The sequence below is a fragment of the Amphiura filiformis genome, chromosome 6 (assembly GCF_039555335.1).
Source record: "Amphiura filiformis chromosome 6, Afil_fr2py, whole genome shotgun sequence".
Classification (NCBI taxonomy): Eukaryota; Metazoa; Echinodermata; class Ophiuroidea; order Amphilepidida; family Amphiuridae; genus Amphiura; species Amphiura filiformis.
In genome coordinates, this window is record NC_092633.1 from 30,130,469 (window position 1) to 30,157,955 (window position 27,487).

The 27,487-nt window shown below is 34.7% G+C and overlaps 1 protein-coding gene across 1 annotated transcript in view; it reads right to left on the bottom strand.

Moving 5' to 3' along the window:
* Nucleotides 1-2,030: 2,030 nt before the first annotated feature.
* LOC140155246 (TNF receptor-associated factor 4-like) overlaps nt 2,031-27,487 on the bottom strand; it is an 84,188-nt gene continuing 58,731 nt past the window's right edge. Inside the window, exons 4-7 of the mRNA XM_072178002.1 lie at nt 21,482-21,640; nt 13,448-13,609; nt 11,757-11,918; nt 2,031-9,674 (exon numbers count right to left, since the gene is read on the bottom strand). Of these exons, the coding sequence (XP_072034103.1) occupies nt 8,742-9,674; nt 11,757-11,918; nt 13,448-13,609; nt 21,482-21,640 (1,416 nt within the window). The 3' untranslated portion in view covers nt 2,031-8,741. The remainder of the gene's footprint in view (nt 9,675-11,756; nt 11,919-13,447; nt 13,610-21,481; nt 21,641-27,487) is intronic.

Below are 27,487 nucleotides of genomic sequence, written 5' to 3' on the forward strand. Positions count from 1 at the left end.
GTGATTTCAGGAGAAGCTGAATCGATTGTAAAAGGCGTTTTAGTGTGTTACTGGTGATTTCAGGAGAAGCTGAATCAATTGTAAAAGGCGTTTTAGTGTGTTACTGGTGATTTCAGGAGAAGCTGAATCAATTGTAAAAGGCGTTTTAGTGTGTTACTGGCGATTTCAGGAGAAGCTGAATCGATTGTAAAAGGCGTTTTAGTGTGTTACTGGTGATTTCAGGAGAAGCTGAATCGATTGTAAAAGGCGTTTTAGTGTGCTACTGGTGATTTCAGGAGAAGGTGTTTCTTTTTACTATTTATTACTAAACAAACAATATTCTTCTTTCCGACATCACTTCAAAATGGCTGCCATCTCCTTTATGCGTATCAGAATGGTCGACTGCAGATCCATCGGATAACGCTTTTTCAGTGGGAAATGAACTTTGCTGCTTGTTCCTAAGAATAAAAGTAGCACATTAATCTGTAAGGTCATGTGGAAAGTGACGCCTTAAAATGCCGATTTTATAAGGTTACATCTCAGATAATGTAATTGCATGAAAGATAAAGTCGATTCTAAATGGCATTTGAATCTGGTGTTGTAACAAAATAATAGGGTCTTTTGTCTAGCTATTGCCTATAATTTATCACTATTGATCGAGTGCAGTTTCTAAATCGTAACAATAGCAGGTAGTTAGTAGCGGTCCGAGTGAAAGGGTTCAAGGAAATTAATGAGGTGTCGCGGTAGCTGAAACAGATAAATAGAGATAAATGGGCTTACAATCATTAATTACTGGAACAAAATTGCCTTTCACTTTATATATAAAAAAGAACACAAAGCACCAGGAGAAAAAAAGAATTCTGCAGAAAAGGGAAGTAAATGTATAAAGAAACTAAAAAGGAAGTACGTAGGAAGTAATTTCTGCAGTTTTATATCTCATTCTCGAAAATTTTCAGAAAGTTGTCTACTATATTGCAATGAATAAAGACACTCCTATAATTTTCAACAGTGTTTTAATTGTCCCGACTACTGGTACACCAGGAATATGTTTTGAAAAATAAGAGGTGATATTCAGTTAACACGGCCTAGAAAGGGGTTCTGCTAAGATTAGGTCCCTTTTGTGATAATGTTGTGATGATGTAATTCAATTCAATTTAACTTGACACCTCATTTGTTAATACTGAGTAAGAAATGACAGAGAACTCGGCAGAGGCGTATTAGGGGTTTCCATTCTGGAAGGAAATACCAAGTGCGTTATCAGTGATTTAAGGAGAAGAAAGTGTTCTCTTTCACTGAAAAACAATATTCCTTTTTTCAAGATGGCTGTCAAAATAACAATCTCCTTGATGTCTATACACCTATCCGACTTCGCCATTACTGCGGTGTCCCCGATGTAAAACTGCGGTGTCCCGAGGTCGGGGGTTCTATCCATTATTTATTGTGTGCTATACAGAATTGTACCCGGAATTGTACACAACAGTGATATTCAATACACAATCATGAGTATTGAATTACGAATTAAATCTCCCGCTCTGGTACATCTGTGTTGCCGTCAATAGAGGGCCAAATACAGTAAACGCTTCTCGGATTGGTGTATAGTCTAGTCTTTAGGTACTTTTTATAGTTGTTTGGAAGGAACTAGAACCGACTTTTGAAAGTCAGCTACAAAAATGGCTGGTTTTATTCAAATGAGTATAACTCAGATTTGCAGTTAACAAATACAACGATTCTTCTTTTAATTTAGACGTTCAGAATCTGTTCTTTGCAATGATATTTTCATTTACAGCAGCATTTTACTAGATTTCATACAAAAGCGTTATAAACATGAGTTTACTTCACTTTGAATCACCCTGTAATCCCAAAACAGAAATATTTTGGAAATCTGATTAGCAAGTACATGTAGTGCATGTAGAAGCAAAGAAAGTCTTATAACCACATCAGCATCAGTAGCAAAAATATATCTACATCCACTGAGGAGTCAACACAAGAATGCTTTATTGTGAAACACCCTCCATCAACACTGAATGTTATTATACAAATAATCACTCACAGAGACGATTTTATTTCCTTCAAATTTTGCACAATACTCTTTATTGAAAGATTTGTTTGTTGCAAATGATTATGTTAATTGACAAACATACAAAATTTTTAATTTCCACACAATTATCGGTACAATAGGCAAGAACGCTTGTTACAAAATACATACAGCACTGGTATGTGGTGTCTCTTTGAATTGGTACTTGTTTAAACTTTCATTTTATGACCCTATATGACCTGGTCTGGCTATAATACTATACTGTAAAAGTTGAAATTTTCACTTTTTATTAATTGTTCATGTTCTCAGCTACCTCATAAATAACAACACAAATATAATTATTCCCTTTGTAATATGTGACCATCCAGCACAACTGAGCCCTGAAGTCGCCAATCATCATTTTTGAGATATTCAACCAAAATATGCTGCTTAAAATTAGCTTTAAAATGATGTATATCAATCACTTGCTCCCATTATGTGCATAAAGTTGCGAGGGCACTATAGGAGATCAAAAGAAATTCTTTTTGAAGAGCAAAGCAAGGAGCCATCCTAACATGTTTGGTATGAAGTTGAAGGGTATAAAATAAGGATTTCAAATCAGGAATATCTCAGAAAGTTATTTTGTCAACTTTATGCTCATTTTGTGAGAGCTGGTCATAGTGAGTTATGGCTTTCTGGTTCTGAACCATCAACTTGACAAAGCATGAAATATTAATCACTTGAAAATTTCCACATTTACAGTATCAAGTATGAGCCATACATTTGCTTTTAGCTCTGAACCATTGCTACCCATCACAATGTGTTAAAGGTGCCCTAAGCCATCACTTGACTTGTTGACAATGATGCACAGTTGGGTTAAAGTTGATAGAAACAGAACTGGATATATAAAGTAAACCCTCCATATTGCCACGGTGTTAATATTGTACAAAAATATATCTTCATTTTGGTGGTGATCAAACCGTTATGTACAATTATGACCACAGTATTCCACTGGTTTAAGCTTTTAAACTCATCTCTAATGCATGGTCACCATGTTTAGGAGATGCAGATGTTATAAGGAATATGGAGGATTGAACACTGTACTAATTTTCGTTATGTGTACACCCAAAAAGCAATGGTGTCTAAACAGAATCAATGGTTTACTATTTGTTTCAAAATAATAAACAATTTAAGTGAACTCATACCAGGATATTACAATACACATGCTATCAATAATTAATACCCATCACATACACATAAAATCACATTTTCAGATAAAATAGAATTTGAATGTTACCCTAACAACAACGTTTTGGTGGTATTTTTCACAATTAGCATGTTATACATACTTTGCATTTATAGGAAGTTAGGTACAACTTATCAGGCTGCTATCAACTGATGGAAGCAAACACTATCTTCTACGGAAGTTTAATTAAAAATAATTAATAAGAAAACCCGCAGTTTCCCTAATTTATTGGCGCTCTTTAGCATACAAACGTAAATGGTTTAGTCACCACATCTAATTTAGTCTTACATTGTATACCACTATTGGTGCTCATGCAGATATGTACCGATGACTCCTATCATACCCTGATGATGTAATATATTGTATCAAGCATAATAATTAACATTTTACATTGTGTTATCATTTTTCATTTAAATATTAAACATTAGGCAAATGTGCAGTGTACGATAGAAAGAGCCATTGGTACTAATCGGGGCACCGATAGCGCTATAGGACCAAATTTGATGTTGTGCCTTGCTTGCTAGCATTCATGAAGCCCTATTGTATACATACATGTTTTAACACACACTGTATAAAATACATCATGCAAGAACTGCTGCATATAAGCACATTGAAAATTATAACATACTTGGCAGCATGTGAGATAAACAAGAGCTGATTAGACCCGATACCCAAGTTGGCTGAGATTTGATAGCACGATTATTCAATTATATCAATGTATTATTATACAGTTATATACATTTTGAATAATCATTTGAAACTACAAAATATATCTTTTTATGGCTATACTGTGTTTAGCATAGGTGCATACCATTCTATATCAATCCATGATGTTGCTAATTATAGCATTGGACCCCTACCCAACCAAGATGATATTAAACCTCTAGGTGGGAAGAAACTACAGCATCTAAATATAAGAAGATACTCTCTGCCAAACACAGCTTAAACACAACATAACTATACTATTTTTCATCTTGGTGAGGCAGTGACGTTGACACGTTAAGAGGGAGCTGTGATTTGAAGCTACGCCCAATGATATGCACACTAACATCACAGCCTCACAAAGGTGACAAATGGTATATAGCCGATTCTACTAAGATATTTGATAGATTTTGTTTTTGTTAACAAATCAACATGTTAGGTTTCTATATAGTTTTAAATCTTACTACTAAGAGTAGATCGGTGGTTTGCACAAAACCCTTGCTGTAAACTTTACAAACAAACAAAAGATAATAAAACATAATTTGTACAGTAAAGCTATATGGTTAAAATAAACAATAGCACATTTACCCTGAAGATTTTATATCAAAGTATAGTTTTAACCTGCAACTGTTTTATAAAAAAAACTTGCAAATGTACTAGTCTTTTCTTTTGTTATGGTTTTGATGAAATGTTTCTTAAGAACACTATTCCTATTACATGTTTATCAAATCATACATAGGTTTGCTAAATATTTAACATGTAGGCTATATTAAAGATATGATCCACACAAGGACAAAATAACAAACAGATTAACACATAATATGCACTTTGCCAAATCAAGTACTTCGTTACAAATGGCTGTATGACATACCTGGGTAATTCACATAGAGCTTGCACATAAATGCTTATTACCAAAATTGCAGTTTAGAACAAATACTGTGACATTGTATTCTCTAGTTATAACATGCATAAACTTCAGTAATGTCTGCTTATGCATAATTTCCCTCTGTCATTGGTCAAGAATTTTTTTAAACAAAACATATGACGAGTTGTGTTTTAGGTGCGTACAGTATATTAAACTTGTTAACAGTAACTCTGATTTTATAATGTAAAAGCATCCTAGTTTTAATGCTCGATTCAGCAACTCTTTGTATACATTTGTACAGGGGCCAACCATTGTTATTCGGTAATGAATCCAGACTTTTACAGTAGCGTATACATGAACGCAAGTTAATGGAAGCATGTGTTACACATAAAAGCGTAAAATGTGCCATGTCTGGAACTTGTGTGCAGATTTCAAGTTGAATTCATTATTTTGGAGAAAGCAGCTAAACATTGCCATTTTATTCTGTAGTTTTTGTTGATATAAAGATTGATTGATTGATTGATTGATTAATATCAACAGAGAAATTATTGATGTAGTGTTGACAATGATCAACGGACATTCCTCATGAAATAATCATGTGAATTAGACCATCTTTAGCTTGTTTTTGTTGTTGAAAGGATCATTTAATCAAGTTAAATCTTTGTTCACCACCGTTTAACAATGATGCGTAGGCATTGTATGTGTGGTTTATTTCGCTCAGACAGCTTTAGCGGATGAACAACAGTGAAACATGATTGAATCCCTAATAGTACAATACCAATAGTCTCACAAATGATCAAATCTCTAGGATCCACATTTACATTTTATATCAGAGAATGCTTTAACTGTCACATTTTCAATACATTTGGTGCTAGAATGGATCAAGAAGATGTTCAGTGTATCCCAGAATACATTGTATGATTATGTATAGCTTACCCCATTCCGAGGTGCTTGATTGTTATGGTCACTAAGGTCAATATCCACTGTCCAAAGGCATGCAGTAAACATATCAGTGGTTCCAATTTTGTTTTTGTGACCTTATATTGTTGAATACAATCAAGCTCTCTTGCTATGCGGTTTTGAACACATGAACTTAAATACATTACCAGCTTTCAATTACTGCATGGAGGGGATACACTATGTGTGTCATATGTGATGTGATCAAGCAAAATGAATCATTTGTCAATTCAATTTCAATTGCATTACTGTTTTTACATGTGCTACATGTATTTTCAGAGCTTAATTTTGATGAAAATTCCATCAAAATTAGACTTATGGCTCAGAAGAAGTTACTGTTTTCTCTCTCTCTCTCTCTGTCAGGTGGCAATCTGTAGCGCTGCTGTAGTCTTCACAAGAGTACGCCATCTCACTAGATCTAATGCCAAGTGTATTGCACCTTGCATTCCTTGGTTTAAAAAAAGCTTCTCGTCATTAGTCCAAGAGCTTCCAAGATGTTGGTGGATGTTCCTTACCTCGTTGGCCTTCCATAGCCCCTTGCAAAATTTGTTTTTCTACACCTCCATGTTTCCTGACAATAATTGCCAGTACTTCAGCTTTCTTTATTATTAGCTATATTTCTGAAATCAATATTAACGACAAACAACTCATGTAGCTTGATCATATCACATAATGCAGAGAAACTTGGTGTACAACTACACTCATGCAGCATTTGAAAGTTGTAATCTGCGTATGACATGTACCATACTGAAACTTGTCATCAGTGCAGTGTATAACGGGAATTAGTGAAAATCTTCTTTGAGAATAGAATATAATTGAAAGAGAACACAGTTGTTTCAGTATCCGTATAAATCTGGATACAGTTAAATTACAGGGAGACAAAAATTACAAATGGACATTATTATATTACATCTGTTTAAATTAAAATCCAATTGTTTTAGTGATTGGTGGGTTTATTGTGTTGATACAGTAACTCATATTCTCACAGTGATGCTATTCCAGTTGAAATCCATACCCCTATGGAAAACATGACCTTAATCTTCCACACAGGGAGTGAGAATTTCAAATGGGGCTCCATAAATTGTTGACTGTCAGACTCCAAGTATGGTGAAAGCTACACCCCCTGTGATTAAGGTCATTGTCTTCCAAAGGGTGTATTAATTTCAACTGGAACAGCCCAATGTGGATACCATATTAGCGAAACACTGATTATAATTCTATACAGCATATCTCTAGAAAAACTTAGATTACAAGAAATATTACAATACTCTTCTTTCGGAGCTGAAACAATTAGCCATGTAAATATCTTTGAAACAAGTAAAACTAACACAATATTTGCATCTGAAATAACTTGATAGAACTATTACAAGAAAGCAAGGCAATACAATAATCTGAGCAAAAATGCCCCCTTCACAATATATAATTAGTGGTACTCTTTGATTGTCATTTGGTGTAAAGAAAAGAAATATTTAAATACTCGAAACAGGAAACTCTTGTTCAAAATTTGATAAAAAAAGGCAAATGTGACAACTATCAATGGGGGAAACATACATATTTCAATGCAGGCCAGGGACACAAAGGTTTTAACTTGTATATAGGGTATGTTTAAGCTTTTTAACTTTGTTTTTCCACCCCAATTGGAAGCTGTACATTTGCCATATTTTGATTATAATTCTCTGTTCATGCTGTTAGTCTGACACTACATCCCTTTGGTTTCAGTCTGTTGGAACAGATTTGGGTTTAAAATAAATAAATCAATGTTGCTTTCTAGGTTTCTACTCACAAAAGCACAAATGCAGCATGGTTGAAATGCGAGTAAAGGCCAAAATGGAAAGAGGCATCCTTTTAAACAGAAAGTGATGAATCCTGCCTAAAGAGGCCTCTTATATATATTAGAAAGTAACTGATTGGGAAAATGAATGATTTTGTCCTTCTCTCTTGTGAAATTGCAGCACAAACAAGCAAAATAAGATTATTCTCAGATATGGCCAGAAATAGATGACCAAGTTTTGCACACTTTATTCATAGATACTAAAAATAATTTTTTAGTATCTATGCTTTATTGTTCTAAAAATGTGAATATAATTTGATCTCGGCATATTCTGAAGGTGTTTTCAACATATTGTTGCCAACTACTTCAACATTGATTTTGCAGACCAAAACTCAATTTTGTTGATTGCATAATAATTATGCATCATTTTTTACTTCACATGTCTTATACACTGGTCAGTTGGAACAGATTTGATTTTAACATAAACCAAAGCATATGATATCATTTCTGTTCTATGCACAATGTAAATTCATACATGTTCCATATGTTCCCAATCATGTGAATCATTATGATTTGTGCAAATTATGCGATGCTGCATGAAGCTGAAAAATGGCAGTAATGACATTTTAAAATTACATGCATACATTAAAGGAAAATCTACACATTGTGACATATAAATTGGCATAGAATATATTAGCCTCAGTGTACATACATAATATTAGCCTGAAATGTATAATGTGCCCACTTTCAAATGTACCCATGTGCTGTTCTTATATGCCTTAGAAATCACATAAACTAACCATGCACCACTCCTGACTATCTTTTACACATAGCTCTTCAGCAGCATCGCAATCCTTGATTGGAATACTAATTATATTTGCAAAGATGTAATTTCATCTTTTGTGTGCTGACTGAATAATAAATTGCAAAATCTTAGGGTATAAATGAATTATTTTAAGAGAGTTTTGGGCATGGTCATTGTTTATGCCTTCAGATCAATTACTGTTACAACTGTAATCAGGATAAATAGTGTAAAATTACCTGCTATATGCATCAAGACATGACATACATAATCAAGTACAACAATTTACAATCCCTACATGGGCCCAATCATTACAGAGCCCAATTTAAGAAAGATTTTGCAACACATCATATGTCATCCAACAAATCACATTTTCTCAGAACCCATTGGAAGATTTAGTTGAACTTAGAGACATTGGTTTGGGGCATGAAATGTAACCGGGAAAGTAACTTGTGAAATTAAAAATACACAACAAAATCCATAAACCCATAATTGGCAGTGTGTTGGGTTTGAAGATTTGTGATGGGTTTGCACACCTAACAATGTGTTACAGATCTTAGTCAAATTTATTCTTGGGCCTGATTTCAGAAAGACCAGCAAATCATTGCGAGCATCCAAACACACATTTAGTCTGTTTTTGTGTGTAGTGTTTTGAAGGCTTACAATAAATATTGGACCCTTGCTTGCCTTTGATACAATTGGTAGCTGAAAGTTTCTCTTCTCAGTATATCTGAATAATTTTGAGCAGTCAACATTCACCCTAATAAATAATACGTCATCTTTGATGTAGTTCCTCGCCTTCAAGAAACTCTGCGCTACAAATGTTGGGTAGCCATACCCTAGCATGTGAACATCTTTACTCGGCTTCTGGAAGTTCTTCCATGTTGGATCTGGCGTGAAGCATTCCTTGACATGAACACAGCTGATGGCATCATCTGATTGGTCAAGTAAAGTGAAAGTGATTGGGTACGTAAACGGCCACTTGAGGATATTGTCATAATCGCCACACAACACACGGATGTAAATTGATAAGTGCGTACCTTCGCCGGACCCATTACCGTTTGGAAAGACAGATACCTGCAGCTTGTAGCCATGTCTACTTGTTAAAAACCCCGGACTACAAAGTTCAACTTCCTCGTCAGTTTTGGCTTTTTGTAATTTATTGGCAAAATTTGAGATTTTCCAGAGTAAGACGCCATCAGTGCTGAGGTTGAGATAGTCTAATTCCATGCGTAGGTCTGCGATGATTCTTTGCTGTCTTCTTACCATCTGGCATGTAAGGTTGAGATGCTCTTTCATGTTGGATTCTACGTGGGTGTCAACGCCAAAACGTGGACCCTGTTAGACAATAAGAAGGGAAGCATACAAAACAGGTGTTATTTTCAATAACTATAAGTTAAACATCAACAATAGGGTGTAGTTTTCCATATAATATATAAACTCTTCAATTATTAAACTGGGTAAGCAGCATAGGCATAGATCCCAGAGGAATAGGGGAATGATTCTCTCCCCCCACGCAATATTTCGATAAGGGAGATGGTCCATACAGTTATCCCCCTAATAGTTGATGCCTGTATGTAGGATTCTCACCAAATTCACCTCATATTTGGCCATTTTAGCATAAGAATTGCCAATTTTAATTTGCACTTTTCGTGCGAACTTGTTCCACCATAACCATATTTCACTGTTTTAGCTTCAATATGGCACAATAAGCTTATTCTTTTGTCAAAAGGTACTAGATTCACTATACTTCAAGTATTTTTTCCACCCCCCCCATGTCAAAAAGAAATCTACACAACTGGTAAACATTGAAAAGGATTAACAATCTGGCAATCAGTTTAAGAGCAGTATGTGCATCTCATGTAGGAAAGGAACTCAAATAACATTACACTCTCAGTTGGGCAAGTGATTCTTCAAGTAATTAACCAAACTAGAAAAAAAATTTAATCTATACCCAATTTCAACTTTTTTTTTACTTCTTTCAAACACCCCATAATTAAAATATACATATTTCTATTAATTTATTTTATAAAAATGTTTCAACTTTAAGAAGAAAACAAAAGGAACGTATAAACATAATCATATACAAAAATCTTTCCATTGCATCTGCATACTGCCTTTAAAAAAATAAACACAATATTTCCACAATTTATGCACAGCCGTGTATCACAACTTGAACAAGGATATAGACCCTGGAAAGTACTATTCCGTTATCCTTCATAATCCTTGTACGTGTCATAATGAAATTAATCAATTAAAATTAAAATTAAAATTTATAATGCTGGTATTTCTTTCATTATTACTGAAATGTTCATTCATTTCATATCCTTCGCTTTTCAATCTCTATTCCTTTGTAAAATAATATATTTCCATTTACTAATGAAACTACAAAGACATGCCAAACATAAATTCCATCAGGAAAACGCCTAAGGGCAAGATATAGCATGATCATCTTGAAATGGACATGAAATGGTCTTGAAATTGACATAGATATATTAAATTTTTACTTTGCCCCCAGCTCATGGTAAACTTGGAGAAAAAAAGAAGCAAGATGTGACTCATACGTACATGTAGAGGCATTCACGAAGTGTCTCATGAAATATGCCCATCGTTTGCATTGAGTGCCAGCCGGGCATCCAATAGTTTATTAAGATTTTGACATCTTTTGCCAGGAGGCGGCTCAAAAATTTATGGTCGTCATATGATTACACTTAATATGCAATTGACTGTAAACCTTTGGTCGATATCACATTTTATGCATAGAATTTTGATCTATGCAACTTTTAAAATATATTGCATTCTATATTTGAAAAGAGGCTTTGGAAAACTTTGCTTGATTTTTTTTTTTCATTTAATACTTGCTATCAAATTCATTTTAGTTAAGGTTCTTGTTTGGTTGTTTTTTGACAAATTTCAAACAGCATATATCAAAATAATTTTTTTATGTGATGGAGAATTGGGAACAAATTTGTAGTGTTTCTGTTATTTTGTGAATAAATTTAACTCTCTCCACGAGCGTGTCAACTGCAGACGACAAGTTTACAATTTTCTTTAAAAAATCAAACAGAGAGTTGTACATTTTCATTATATTTGAAATCAGCATGAAAAATGCATTAAAATGAGTACAAACAAGCCTAATATTGATTCAGTGGTTCTTGATATAGCTCTTGATATTTTGAGAAAATATCAAATTTAGACTTTATTAGATATTAAGCCTATGACTAGCACACATAGCATTTTAAAACATAAGAAGTTGAAATGATTCTCACTGTGCAGTTGCTAGCAATGTTAACATATTGGTGTGTATAACTTGACCATAAAATTTTGTAGTAAATCTTCTTAATAAAATAAATGCTTATGGACCATCTGTCCCTTATTTCCGACATGAACACTTTTGCTGCAGAATATAACCATTCTTACCCTATATTTACACCCTTGCTCTCTGAATGGACAGCTGGACACAGCAGACGGACAAGAATCTTTGACATGTTTCTCCAGATCTTCCCTAGGTATCTTCCCTCCTGATGTCTCACAGCGGTTAGGGCAACTAATGGGGTACCTGGGACACTGATGAAGATGACTCTGTAATAAAACAAACAGAATAAAGTATATAATGGGCTATTCCAGTTAAAACCCACACTACCCCTGTGGAAGATTTTGGAAATATCATCCACAGGGGGAGTATGAATTTCAAATGGAATGAGCACATTATGCAGTTCCATTTGAATTTCATACACCTTCTGAAAAAGATTCAACCTGAATCTTCCAAAAGAGGGAGGATACTTTTTAAATTGAACTGCTTAAAGTGTTTATTCCATCTGAAATTCATACTCCCCCTGTGGAAGATATTTCCAAAATCTTCCACAGGGGGAGTGTGGGTTTTAGATGGAATAGCCCAATCACACACATTCAAGAGGTAAATCTTTGGAGAATATTTGTTATAATTGTGAGCAAAAGCAAAGACGAGGAAGGGATCATAAAAACAAATCCCAAGAAAACAATGTAAACAGCCATATATATGTATAAGCATAAAATAATGCTATGTCATACTGTTCTTTTTCCTTATAAATATTCTGAATAAAAATTGGCGAAAAACAACTACAACCATAATGCAAAGTCTGTATATGGAAGGGCATGTGAATGTCAACTTGGAAGTGGATTAAACCAGTCGTAACCACCTGAGGGGAATCTCCTCAAATTATCCCTATTTCCTCTGGCCATTTTGTCCTCTCAAGATTTTGAAGCACTTTGCACATTGTGGTGCCCAGAGCAAAAATCTTATGATGACACATACAGAATACACTTAACATAATCGCACAGGGTTTTTTGAAATCGCACATTTGAGGTAAATGTACTTTAATCCCACCTTTCTTCGCAATATTAATTATTTCTAGAATATATATAATACCTGGCCACTACTACAATTTATATTGCTAGTCCAGACCAATCCGTCCTATGGGAAAACATCTCTATTTTCTCATCCCGCTTTTCAACTAATTGTCTGTGAAGACATACCGAACATTGAACTATTCCACTTGAAATCCATACACCCCTATGAAAGACACAACCTTAGTCTCCCATACAGTGAGTGTAGTTTTCAAATGGAATCACCCATTCAGGTAAACCCATTTGAATTCCACACCCTCTGTGTGGAAGATTAAGGTCATGTATTCCATATAGGGGTGTATGGATTGCAACTGGAATAACCCATTTTGGAGCGGACAACACTGAATGGGTAACTCCATTTAAAATTCACACTCCCTGTGTGGAAGATTAAGGACATTTCTTCCACAGGGGGTGTAAGCATTTCAACTGGAATAGACCATTAGTCTGATTAGACATGGGAACCAAAAATGCCACCGTAACAAGCACTAGGAGCTACTAGGATCCACAACATGCTCATCTATCAGGGGAACAGTTCTTAAACCCCAATACATTTGTACATTCATTGAATGACCTTTGAAGATTTGGGTACAAAACTCATATTCTGCAACTTGAGGTCAAATTTTGCACTACGATTATGTAATTGAGGTTATTGGACTATGCCATTGGGATGAGGCTCTTGTGGTCCATAGTGAAGTGTAGTTATGTTTAGAGTGAAAACAAATTACCTGTAGTGTTTCAAAGATGAACTCCTTGTGGCAATATTTACATGGGATTTGTCGTTTGGGACACTCATTTAGCATGTGATTGTTGATGAATCGTCTCTGCACTTCAGCGCCGCATTTATTCTCGCAAAAGACTTCTTCCAGCTGACATCTCCCTAAATGGCTCTGGAGAATCAAAAGATAAAGAACGATAGATGAATTGCGGTGTTACCGTATTGTAAAAATTTCATCAGACTTGGTGATTTGTCACTTGGAGCAGCTGGTGCAGCTTAAACTATTTCTCATTAGCAAAGATTTACTCAAACATTTATTATATAGATTTGATACCTTTTAGCAGTTGAGCTCTGCATAGCAACCAATGTTAAATCATTAGTGTGATGATTAACATGGTAATAGCTGAAATGGGTTCTTGAATTTGGCATATCAAATACTTATTGGCTCTTGAATAAATCAGAAAATTACAGGAAAAAAAGCTTCAGTATTTTATGCAGAATTGTTCTCAAACATGTAAAATAACTGAAAACAGAGATTTTATACACAGACAGTGCTAATTATAAACACATCATTTGATTTGGAGCTCTTTAATATTCGGCCATCTCCTTGCCTGGAAATTTTTCTGGATAAAGAAATACATAAGAAATGGTGGGAAAACCTGCCAAGTTGGAGGGAAATTTATCTCTCTTTCGGGACATAAACATATTTTCCAGGCCTGTGATATATGTCTGGAGAGCGCCAATTCATTAATGAGACCCGGGAAGACGAATGTAGTAAATTCTACTTGACAAATTAAAATCTTCATGCGTTTAAAATGGCTATGATGAAAAGTAATACTGGCAAATGGATCGTAAAAACACAACAACTGCATATCAAAATCTGGTGAGCGCTAATAAAAAAGCAATATACATGGACGCATAAATAATAAAGTGGTCCATAAATCCTTGGGGTAAGCTAAAGATGGACACCATACAATTAACTTAATGAACATTGGTTCCTTAGAAAAGCTTATTGGTGAAGATATAAAACATGTTTTGCTAAATTAGTAGTGATTATGAAAATCCCAGATTGAGCCATGGAAGTATGAGACACCGTTCCAATAAACAGAGACTGTTGTAACAGACAAGGGCCATTGATTTCAAGGGAGATGAGATCTCAAGATGTTTAGAGGAGGATAATAATTAAGCCAGTGGGCAGGATTACAATAAGCTGGTGGGTGGGCCGGATAAGATTATATCATTTGATTTTCGCTCAGTAAAATATGGACAAAATATAATTTTCAATCAGTAAAAAATGGACAAAATATGATTTTTAATCAGTAAAATAAGGACAAAATATAATTTTCCTTCAGTAAAATAATGGACAAATTATGACTTTCTCTCAGTAAAATCAGGACAAAATATGATTTTCCTCCTTGAATATGGCTGTTGCGTGCCTCCTCTCTGGATATACTAGTAGTGATATTACTAACTTCAGAACACAGAAGTCGGTAAAAAGCAAATGGTTCTCTAAGAGAAAGGCTAATCAAATGATGCACTTAAAGATGGGCCTCATCATGCTGTGTGACCATCACTTAAAGGTCACTTCAGACAAATTAAAAACTGATTTAGTTTCCTGTATTTAATCAGTTACCTTATTTTATATTTCCATATAAAATTAAGGCAAATTAAGTAACAAATTTATCTGCATTCTTTAATTAAAAAATAAATTGGATTATATTTGAAAAATTACAAAATATCTGATTTCACGTTTCACACAATAAAAAAATCCTGTGTACCTGTCATGATAAATTAAGCGTATACATGCACCGTAACAAGAATTCAACCAAAAGGGGCGACTCTTTTGATACAAAAGCCCTTAAACCAACAGCATTTCAAGAATTATTTAATATGATTAAATGACTTGACTTAATCTAATTTACTTTAAAGGAATTTAATCAATCCTAGTTTTATTATCATAGCGTAAAACGGCAAAGGTTTAATTGATAATGCAATTTACTAGCGCTTCAAATTCACCCTAAGGTTAACAGTGTTTAAAAGCTGAAACCGGCAATTACTTTATTAAATTTTCACCTCTGTGAACCTGTTTCACACGTTTTGCGGACCGATGACTAAGAAATGCCCTCACAGATGCTCAACTTGAGATGCTGCCGCGCAATAATAAAATTCTCCTTGATTATCACGAATATAAGCACAAATATTTAATAAATCATCCAAAAAAGCTACTGCCATCTGGCTTTTTTCATCAAATATATAATGAATCTACAACATAGTTAGAAATTAAAATGTGAATTATTCACAGAAATTTTGATGATAGATGTGGCTGCGTTAGATGCGTGAACCCATGTGTATTATTTGCACATGTGCATGAATACTGAAGTGTACTCTGTGTTTTCAACACCTTTTTGATACTTGTGCATTTTGACACCTTGTAAGTGATACTATGGTTGCAAGAAATTCACTTTTTTTCGCACTGAATTGTTAATGAGAGTGATATCAAGACTGACTGTTACGTATGAAGGTTAGCCATCTGTACCTTCATATCCTTTCAAATATATATCATTTACATTGGCTTGGTAGTTATCAGGAAAAAAGTTGCACAATATGTTAAAAATATAAAAAAATCTTGGGAGTTTTCTTGAATTTGTTTATATTATTTTTCCCTTCAGTTTTTAACATCATGATCATAATATGTGACACAATCAAGGGAAATGAGTCGGATGTCGCTAATACTGATTTTGAGATATTGACAAAAAAGTTTTAAATCGCTTTTGTTTTATTTTGTTTTAAGCGATTAATAAATTGATGTAACTTTGCAAAGAAAAGTTGTATCAACATGGGGTTTTCAGTTCCTGAAAGCTCTAAATGTTCCCTTTAGAAATATGTGTAAAACTCATTTTCGACCAGGGTCGACATGCGACTCATTCCTCTTGATCATGTCACATATATGTATCATTTACATTGGCTTGGTAGTCATCAGGAAAAAGTTGCACAATATGTCAAAAATATAAAAAAACTCTTTGAGTTTTCTTGAATTTGTTAAGTTATTTTTCCCTTAATTTTTTTAAACATCATGATCATTATATTTATATCATATATGATCATTAAGTAAAACTGAGTGGAACAGAGGGAGTAATAAACATAGCAAGACTATAAAAAGAACTGACTGCTATCTACTGCTGATAGCAACAAAGCCACAACCAGTTCTGCTATCTACTGCTGATACTCTATCCCCCATTTAGCCATTACATTAAAGCAATGACTGTTCAATATCATATTATATTACATGATGCACCCCTGTCATATTTCATAGTTTGATATTACCAGGCTGGATGAATCATGTATTATTGCACATTTGGCATGTGTTAGTATTATATTTGAAACTGTCATAACTCAGGAGCTGAAACCAGAAACCAACTTTTGCGCCTGCAATTGATCACAGCCTAGCGTGAAAATGAAAGGCAATAAGGTGTAGTGTGTCTTGGAATAACAACTCGGGCTTAGGGAACCATCTGCAAATCAACTCATGGCACACTTACAAGTTTTTCTTCCACCAGTTTTGTAAAAACATTACACATACAAATATTGGGAGGATGGACCATGTGTGTGGGAAGGAGAGCAAATAGATGGACCAGGCTTGAAAAAAAAAATCATTTTCATACCAATTTTCAATAGCAACAGCTTAATTTAACGGAGGAATGATGTGCGGATCAGATGACTATTAAATGATTGTAACAGATTTTGTCTTCTGTGCCCTCCTGGCTGTTGATATAGGTCACAGGAGAGATGATGCTATGGTCAAGACCTGGTGATAGGTGATGCTTCTTCAGTTGACCATCTGCTTTATCAATATTATTGATATCCAAAGTTCAAGTCAGTCAGCCAGCAGGTCGTGCAGCGAGCGTCTAGTTTCTAACTTCCACGACCCGTGCACACAGCGTGACCTCGGTAGCTCAATGCAGTTGCGTGGTCGAAACCCCAAATTGGAGTTCAAATTTCTCCTTAAAATATCATAAAATAATTTGCTTTTCTGCAAAATATTATATCTATATACTATATATTAGTGTTTGATGATAAAATTATGGCTTAAAACATATTTTGAAGGTCAAACTTACCTCGGAAAAAATCATATGATTCGCCTCAAATTTCAGTCAAGAAATGTGGTCATTTTTCACATAATATCGGATCATGATCCAGAAAAAAACACAATATTTCCAAAGTTTGATCTGTTTTCCACGTAATACAAGTATTCAATTTACATGAACTATTTCCGCCCGGATAATAACACGAAAAATATCTCAACTGTCGACATCAAAATTATTTTCGTCCATGACAGAATCTAACACGAGGAGAATTGTTTATCAGGTCACGACAGAGGTCAAATTTTGCATTTACGTCATGCAAATAACCGATTGTGATTGGTCGATTGACATACAAGATCATGAATATTCAAAATTACGATAGGTAAATAAACCGGAAATAAACAATGAAGTAAACAAGCTATGTTTACCATTTTACGTGCAGCTGAAGTAATTAAAAGAAAAGGAAATGTTGAAGTGTATGCATGAAAAAAATGTAACCAGGTGGAAGTGGGGAACATTTAATACGCTAGTTCTCCTTTATTTACTTGAAGCATGAAGCTTTGCACTGCAGAACTACGGCGATCGCGATCATTTTATTATGATCGGGGGTCAAAACAGTAAGGTACCGTTCACAAAAACTTGTTGGTTGGGGGGTGCAAAAAATTTCATCACGAAAAAAATGTCGGGGCCCCTTTTCAGATCTCAATAATTTCAGGCCCTCCCTCATTTTTAAAATGAAAATTATAGGTCAACCCCATACATAAATAAACTCAATTTTCCTGGGAAAATTTATGGTCATAATGTTCAGCCGCCCCCCAGGGTCAAAACTTTTAAGCCCCCCCCCCCATTTTGTATGAGCACCCCCCAGGCCTAACAAGTGTTTGTGAACGGTCCCTAAGCTTAAATTGATTGAATGGATGTCACACTGCCAGGCAAGATACCACACTCTTTTCTAGAAAGATCTGGGGAAATGGAATATGTTATATGTAGGCCCTATTTCTTGCACTCTTGCATCTTCAGCCCAAACTAACTTGACTTTGTTCTTGTTTAAGCAGGCTTCAATGGTTTTATCAAATATTCTGGGGTAAATCAGGGATGGGTAATCAATGATGCAACATCACACTATCATACATAAAAGTTGCGGACTAAAGCAAGATATTATTGGTCCAGCTTCGTAAACACACTCAGGCTCCCGGCTCAGGCTAAGCTTACCTGTGGGGTAAATAGCCATATAACGGCTACAAAATACTCCATTTTGAAAATTATTTTTTATTAAAAGAAAGCATTTCACTTTTTTTAATTTCTGAAACAGTTGTTTTATTTCTTTTTAACTTCTAGCGGTACAAACTGAATAATCAAATTACTATGGTATTTACATTTTGGAAGAGATTTATACAAATGCAATGCATTGGCAGATCATAGTCCTTCGAGAATGACCTCAGCTATGGGGGGGGGGGGCCCGGCGAAGCCGAGCATGTTCGGCAAAGCCGAACAACAAGGCCGAAGGCCAAGTCGCCTCGCTATTAATAGATTTTAACCTAAGCCGATAGTCATTCTTGAAGGACTAGCAGATCAATGAATTCAGGAAAAACATCTGGGGATTACTGGGCTTGATAAAACAATATTTTTCAAAAGCTGATCCTGGATAGGAAAATTGCTAATTTCATGTTCATTGTGGACATTTTCGCATCGGTACCCAACACAAGGGCATAGCAGCGTTTAGCTGCAACATTTTCAGAACCGACTAATCGTGTTTGTGCAATAACAACTTTTCAAGTTTTCGCGTCTGCGTTCTACGCTGTATACCCCATGTGGGAAAGTTCTACGATGAACAGGAATTAACTAATTTTCATATAGATAGTTTATACATGAAGGTGAAGCCGAGTCAAATGAACAATCCAAATCTGATGTAAATTTATGCAGGCAATTGTTCAACTATACAATGCAATAATATTTTCTTGTTGTTTAAACTGAGACCATAGGTATTATGGTCTCAGGTTTTAAATATAACTGTGAGGCAACCAAAAAAGGTTGTTTTATTGAAAGTGCATAGACTTTTAAATTAGTGTCGGTCGGTCAGGACAATTTTTTGCAAACATATTTTGAAAATTTCAGTCAAAATCAATAAATTTAGGCAAAAATAAATAAGGCTGATTTTACACAATAATTTAGCACAATTAAAAAAAGAAAATGATTTGTGATTTCAAGCTCAGTACCTGATATTTTAAATTGATTTGGCGATGAAGTATTTCCATTGTATTCCATAACCATATAATTAATAAATCAAGATCATCGTATTTATAAACTAAATATTTATTGTTCGGATTTGTTCCATTCTACGTTCCAAGCCTCTGATTTCTTTCTGCAGTACGGTGCAGGTCCAGGAATAAAATTCACAATTCCAACCACAAGACGACGCACGTCTTTGACGTCATTTCTCATCAAATACCGTCTCGGTCTCAGTCAGAGATTTGCTTCCATAATTTACAATTCAACAGTCCCCTTAAAAATAATGACAGTCTACAGTCATGACAGTGTTAGAGATATTTAAATATGAATTGTAGTTCCTCATCAACCACTGAAGTTCCATGTTTGTCTCTGTTGTTTTCCTCTTTGTTGTGCGGTTTTTCGTGCCTCCCGTCATGCGTCACAGATCCTGGAATTGTAAATAATATAAAAGATAGAACAAATAAATTAATAATTAATTAATTATTTAACAAGATAAAATAATTATAAACTTCAAACAATAACGATTTAAATTAAATTTGCAAGCCATATTATTAATGTAAAATGCTCCACATTGCTAGCTCCACAATATTATAATCATTGATTGATTTCGAGTCCATTTCAAAATCGACCCCAATTGCAAATCGTGTTTTTGCAAACTGAACCAAACCACGATGTAATGAATTTGGTATCACACGAAAGCTTACATCCTTCGCACGTGACTAATTCACTCGCTTTTTTCACATCGAATTCCGCCCGGATAATAACACGGTTTGAAGATTCCAAATTTCAACACCCCAAATTTTCATCGGAACAACTTTTCATCATCAAACAAGAACAAAAACATGTCGAATTTGGTATCATTCTACGGCAAATTTTGTAAACAAAACTACTCACCGTCCATGTTGACTCTGCTTTTGCACTAGGGGTCACAAATCGCCCTCAAAAGTTCAGACATAGTCTTTTGGTCCAGTCGCAAAGCGGCTGATTATAGCGAACTCGCTGTTAGAAAATCGGTGACCTCGACTGTGTGTGTGTGACCTGCTGGCTGACTGAAGTAGTCAACTAATACAAACTTATGGTTTGAAGTATACAGTAGTCATGCAAGAACAGTAAAGTCCATCAAAGTTGACTATACATGGTTACACTCAGCTCTCAGTTCCTTTTTTGATACACAAGTGTACTAGAACTGGCACGGTTCATGGGGGAAGTGGGGGGCCTACAAGGCACACCGGCGATGGTGTCTGGGGTGCAACATGTTATAGGGAAGGTCTGTCACATTAGCACTAGACTAGTGGGTGTATAATGTGAATAATATGTGCATATACATTTGTAAAGATCTGCAAATGTGTACCCTTTACACCTAAATTGGGACACACCTGCAACAGAGGATGTCCACAGTTGCAGGAATTGGCCAAAATGCAAAGCCACCTGTGATTCACCATTTAAATCAATGTCCACATTTGTAAGAGTGGTGGTCCCCTTGGAATTTAAAAGGTCTTGTGTGTTTGGTGTGTGTCCTCGGTTTGGCATTTTATTTCAGTATGTGGGGTCCCTGATCATGCTGATTGATTGGGTATTTTCTGGCCAAAAAAAGATCCATGATTGCAGCTCTTTACAAGTACCGAGGTGTAAAGTGTGTGGGGTGCGCATGAACGTTATGTGCTTTGCTTTCAGGTTTTATATTATGCTACACATCCATGCTCCGTTCCTCCTAACTTTTCAATGATACCTACCTCCATTCTTGGCCCTTTAAATTCTCTGCCACAGAATTCACAGGTTGAATGTCTGTGTTCACAGTCGTATTTGAGGTGGTCTTTCAGGTGGGTTCTTGATACCATGGCTGCACATTCACTGCATGACACCATGTTGTATTGACAGGATTCAAGATGAGCCTGATGGACAAACAAGAAGAAATATCGCATGTTATTTGCATTGTAAATATAAACAATATAAAAAATATCTTGGAAATGGCAAGAACATAAGAAAACTGTATGGCTTCTGTAAATTCCTTGAATTATATAAAAATAGTGTAACTTGTAATCTTGAAATAGTACAAATTGTGTTAAAGCCATATAATACAACAACTTGGAAATGGTCAGAACGTAAGAAAATTTTCATGGCTTCTACTACACAAATTCCTTGAAATTATATAAAAATAGTGCAACTTCTAAGGTTGGAACACAAATTTTATTAAGGCATGATAAACAAAATCTTGGAAATGGCCAGAACGTAAGAAATAGCTGTATGGCTTCTACTAAACGACAAAACGTATTCCTTGAAATTATATAAAAATAGTGCAACTTTTAAGGTTGGAACAAAAATTATAATTAAGGTAAATAAACAACATCTTGGAAATGGCCAGAATGTAAGGAAAAGCTGTATGGTTTCTGTAAATTCCTTGAATTATATAAAAAAAGAGTTCAACTTCTAAGCTTAAAACACAAGTTCTATAAAACCATACAAACATCTTGACAATGGCCAGAATGTAAGGAAAAGCTGTATGGTTTCTGTAAATTCCTTGAATTTAATATATAAAAAAGAGTGCAACTTTTAAGCTTAAAACACAAGTTCTATAAACCATACAAACATCTTGGAAATGACCGGAATGCAAGAAAAAGGCTTTTTCACTACACATATTCCCTGAAATTAATAAAAATTAGGGGGACTTGATATTAAGATACAAATTCAATTAAGGCTAACAAACAGGCTTTAGTCAGCACTCAACAACACTGGTCATTCAAAATGTCCATTCTTCTTCAGACCGGTATAATATCAGGTAAAATGTTATATATCTGCCTATATTACCTTACAGCTCTAAAGTGGTTTTAGTTTAAGGGATTTACACTATTTTCCTTTTCTTATCTGCTCCACAGTAAGAACGCCCTTAGTACCAATATCTCGTAGCATATAAACACTATTCTTTATACATCAGGCAATCAATTCTGTGTTATCCCTGATTCGCTTGTGTTGACGTTCAGTATAGTATGTATTTGCAAAACAATCTAACTAGTCCATAAATTGTCAATATCGCCACTATATACACAAACCATATTATGCAACTAACTCTGTCATAGCAGTTTAAAACAGGGCAAATCTCGTCACCAATAAAAACAACAGCGACAACAATAATAAAAACAACAGCATACTCAGTATGTTGATACTTCCCAATTCAAACACACATAAAACACATACCCCAACATCACCAACGTCTGCACATGCAAACACACACCTGCAATCACAAATGCACACATTTCTACTATACCTTTACACATACACACAAATAAAAAAAAATTAAAAATCTGAAAAATAGTTTACCCCCATTCCCATTCACAAAGGCCTCATTCAACTGTATTGGATGTTTATACCGTTTGTTAACTACCAGAAATTGCCCCCACTTTTTCCTCCCCATTTCTAATCTGTTTTCTTTAGCCTTAAGCTTAACAAACAAATCCCACCCTTTAACCAACGACAAAGCCCCTTGGAAGTCACCATACAGCTGCTTATACTTGACTGACATACAATGCAAAACATCCAGGCACTGGGGCAAGCGAGTACCACAAAATTCCTCCCTTTAGATCCCGCTCATAGATGTTAACCCGCTTTTTGCATCTTTTAATTTCAGGGAGGAAGGAAGTGCGGATCATTTGACCATTAAATGATAACAGATTGTGTCTTCTGTGCTCTCCTCACTGATGATATAGGTCAGAGGAGAGATCACTCTATGGTCAAGCCCTGGTCAGATATCGGGTAATTGATACATGGAGGGCAAATACAATTTACAATGGGCCATTTGAAATTGTATTTGTTTTGTAACCTAATTTTATACCTTTATAAAGGTCCATGATAGTGCTCTGCAATATTGCATGATAATGATAAAATCCTTATTAGCTCTTGACAATGACAGAATCTGAGTTGGGTGTTAGAAGTTAAACAGTTTTGTAGGTTGGAAGAATAAATTACTAGAACTCAAAGTGCATAGCATACATTAGTGACCAAATGCTTCTTGCAAAATTGGGAGCAACCAACTGTTTATATTAATTATTTGAGGTTCAGATTTAATAATAGTTTATGTTTAATTAGCTGCACATCTTTTAAATTTAGATTCAACATATGTTTGGATTTATCTTCAAAATGTGAACAATTAGCATATTGTAACACTTTGCAATATACAAAAGTACCAGGTTTACATCTGTTTTTATTTTCTAAACAGCACAGGAATGATCTGGATTGTATGAACAAACCCTGGATAAATCCATGTCATTCTGAATTATCAATCAGATAAATCATTGCAAGACAGTAATAGCTATATCAACAGTCATCCGATTCCTTCCATATCCTCTTCCCCATCACTACAAATCCTGGTATCAAAATATCATTGGCAAGAGATGTTAAATTAAACACACGTACCTCACATTTGAATGTGAGAAACAACATGAATGTCGTTATTGTTCTCCTTTTGTGAAATTAATACAAGTTTGTTCTATACAATCGTTCATTTAAATTGACACCATTTGACACTACTTACATCTAGGCCCTGTTGTATTACAAAAACAACATAGAGAAACCTGAAGTTGAATTCCGAACTTGCCCCTCCATTTTCAAGCATAAATAGCTTTGTTTGATTTCTCCAGTCATTCTATACCATATCTATCAGTCTGATCAACCTACAGGGTTCAAAAAGCTTAAGCTGATGTTTCGGAAACTTTTGGTTAAGAGTTTATACAAAGCCTCACGAGGCTTTCAACTAAATACAGAACAAAGAGTACAAACACAAGTAAACTGGTCTATAAGCTTCTATAAATCTTAGGACAACACTTACTGGACTATTTATCACAAAGTTCTTGTGATAGAATTTAAGTTGGCTCAAAAATCTTGGCAATCCTAAAATAAGTTCATTCAAAGGGCATCTTTGTTGTTAACGGTATGCTATGTCTAATCACTCTGTAAATATCCAAAATGTGAGTAGAATTGTAACAAACCAAATTTGCATTTCTTATCACAAATATTTCAATAATTTTGATATTTGCTAAGAAAATATGTAGTTAAAGACAAAAATAATTATAAAAGTTGCGGTCCAGCATGTAGATCTATCCAGATGGGCCTGGCCGGCTGAGTAAACACCACAAGTCTAAAGTGCAAATAGATAGGGCAACTAAGATGAGCTAACTAAGGGACGCACCATTAGATTCTCAGGGTGGGGGTAGGAAGTTTTTCAAAAAAAAACTTCACCCACTACATGAGCAAAAAAAAACTTTCCCCACCAACACTAAAAAAAAAAAAAAAAACCTTCCCCACCTAACTGTGTGTAATGCATGAAATTAAAAAAAAAAAAAACTTAGCAGCCTTCAAGTGTGAAAAAAAAACCATCGCGCTTTCAGCCGGCGTAAAAAATTTCTTCCCCGACCCTAACTTCCTACCCCCCCCTGAGTATCAAATGGTGCGTCCCTAACACATGTTTGGTATTATTACTAAAGGGTAACAATATTTGATGAAAATATTGGGTGTCTCCCATCCTCCATATTTTTCTGCATGTCAGGTCAATGACCTACATTCATTCCCAATGACCTACATCCTCTCCCAAATTGCATGCAGTCCAGTTGACTGAATTTATGGGAAGACTTTGTTCCATTTTTTTGTTTCATTGGTGTCATTTTCTGACTTCATTTTATCTTATTTGTTACAAAAAGGTAATTAATATATAGAAATAATATATTTTATTGTGTTTTAGGAACTGAATGTCAAGGATAGAAATCAAAAACTTCCACAGTTGCAGTTTAGCATAGAACAATGGATGTTTGGGCAAGGCTAAGTTTAAGCTTTTATCTAAGGCTTTATGTTTCACTCCAGTAAATGGTGTGGACGAAAGGGGACTATAGAGTGCACAAGGGCAGTATCACAACAGTAGTATCAAAAACAATAGTATGCATGAACTGCATTGGTAGACTACCCAGGGTAGTGCTATTACGGTAATCATAAACACATCTACTTTTTAATAAACTACCCCTACCCTAACCATACTATTCTATCACATAACTTATTTCAATACAGTACAATAACCATATTATTGCATTTGTCTCAATCTTCAGAGATCATATTAAAACCTTTTAGGCAATTAAACCCTCTAATTTGCTGCATGAAAGTAAATGTTGTTGCTAATTAAGCAGGTTGCGTGCTAGATTGGTTATTAGCTAGTTAATGATTATATGAATATTGATGTGCGGCTTACGTAATGGGATGTAATAAAAGATATGGGATATAGTGCACGCAAAGGGCGATTATGTAATTTTACTAATTTGTAAAACACATAGCACAATATATTTTCCACCATGGTATTTTTGTAATATGAAAAGGATCATATTCAGGACATTCTTTTTTTGCAATCATGATGAACATTTATTTAAAAGCCCAGAGGAAATATCAAATTGGCAAATTAAATGTTTAAACTGTCATCAACCAAATTTGTGCAATTTCATGTACGATTATGCTGAATTTATCTTGCTCATAGTATTTTATGTCAAGTGTATATTATTACAATTTCAAGACATCTGTAGACGTACAACTGTAATCACATTCATGTTTAGCTCAAATATAAACAGATAAATCTTGAGTCTGAATCATTGTAGGCAGTAACATAAACCTGATGTATTGACAATTTGAAATTATTTCTTTGCATGTATCCCAGTGTAAAATGAAGGGTATTCCAGAATGACAGTTTTATTTCATAGTCGTCAGATTTAATTTTATTCATCAATTCTTAGCACCATTACAAGGCACAATTGCTAGAAAATTAATATTAGTCTCATTTGAATTACGCTCATCAAAAATGTATTCATTTTTTCAAATGCTATTGAATTAATCACATTTGAATTTTCAATCAAATTAAATATTCTATAAATGGCAGTCTTTTCATATAGACCGTAATAAATTATTAAAATATAAATTGCTCATGCTGCCATATTTCCTGGGTATAATTCCTGCATCTCCATCAACCAGGTAGTTTCAGTTTCAGGATTTGATGCCACAAACACACTATCCCATCTAACTGATATGAGGCATGATATGATTACTAAATCACCATCCCTAGGGTATGGATGGCTGCATCATCATCTTCGAATCAGTGGATCCATGGTGTGGAATTCTAAAGTAGGAAACACTGTACGACATTATGCAGGTGTGTAAATCAAAGTCTTTCCTCCCTTTAATGACATAAGGTGAGCCTGTTGCCTTGTAAACACACAATGTTATCGGAATCTACAAAATGTCAGATCGGACAACTCTGCAATTGTTACAGGATGCGGCCAGATTTGTACAGCTCTCTCAGCTCTGTGTTTGTTTAGCTATTTTAAGCACCAGATTCAATTTCTAATTTGTGTATACAAAATACAATCTACAATCAAATTTAATTATTTTACTATATTTTATTATTTATTTTATTTGCTTTTAGTATTTTAAGTATTTATTATACATGTATGATGTCTAAATAAAGCAATTCTAAAATTTTGCATTCTATGATTTTGTATATTGTAAGTAATCATTTATTTGAATAAAGAAGAACATTACTGAACACCATATGTTTGAGCTAGCTGGTAATGAATTCTGTTTAAAATATTATGCAAATTTAGAACCAAATCTCTGGAGTAAAGTGAGTAATATTCATGTATTTTTGAAGCGTGACAACAGATATACCTCTGAATTTTTTGGTACATCATTAGCGATATGAAGAAAGATACGTAACAACA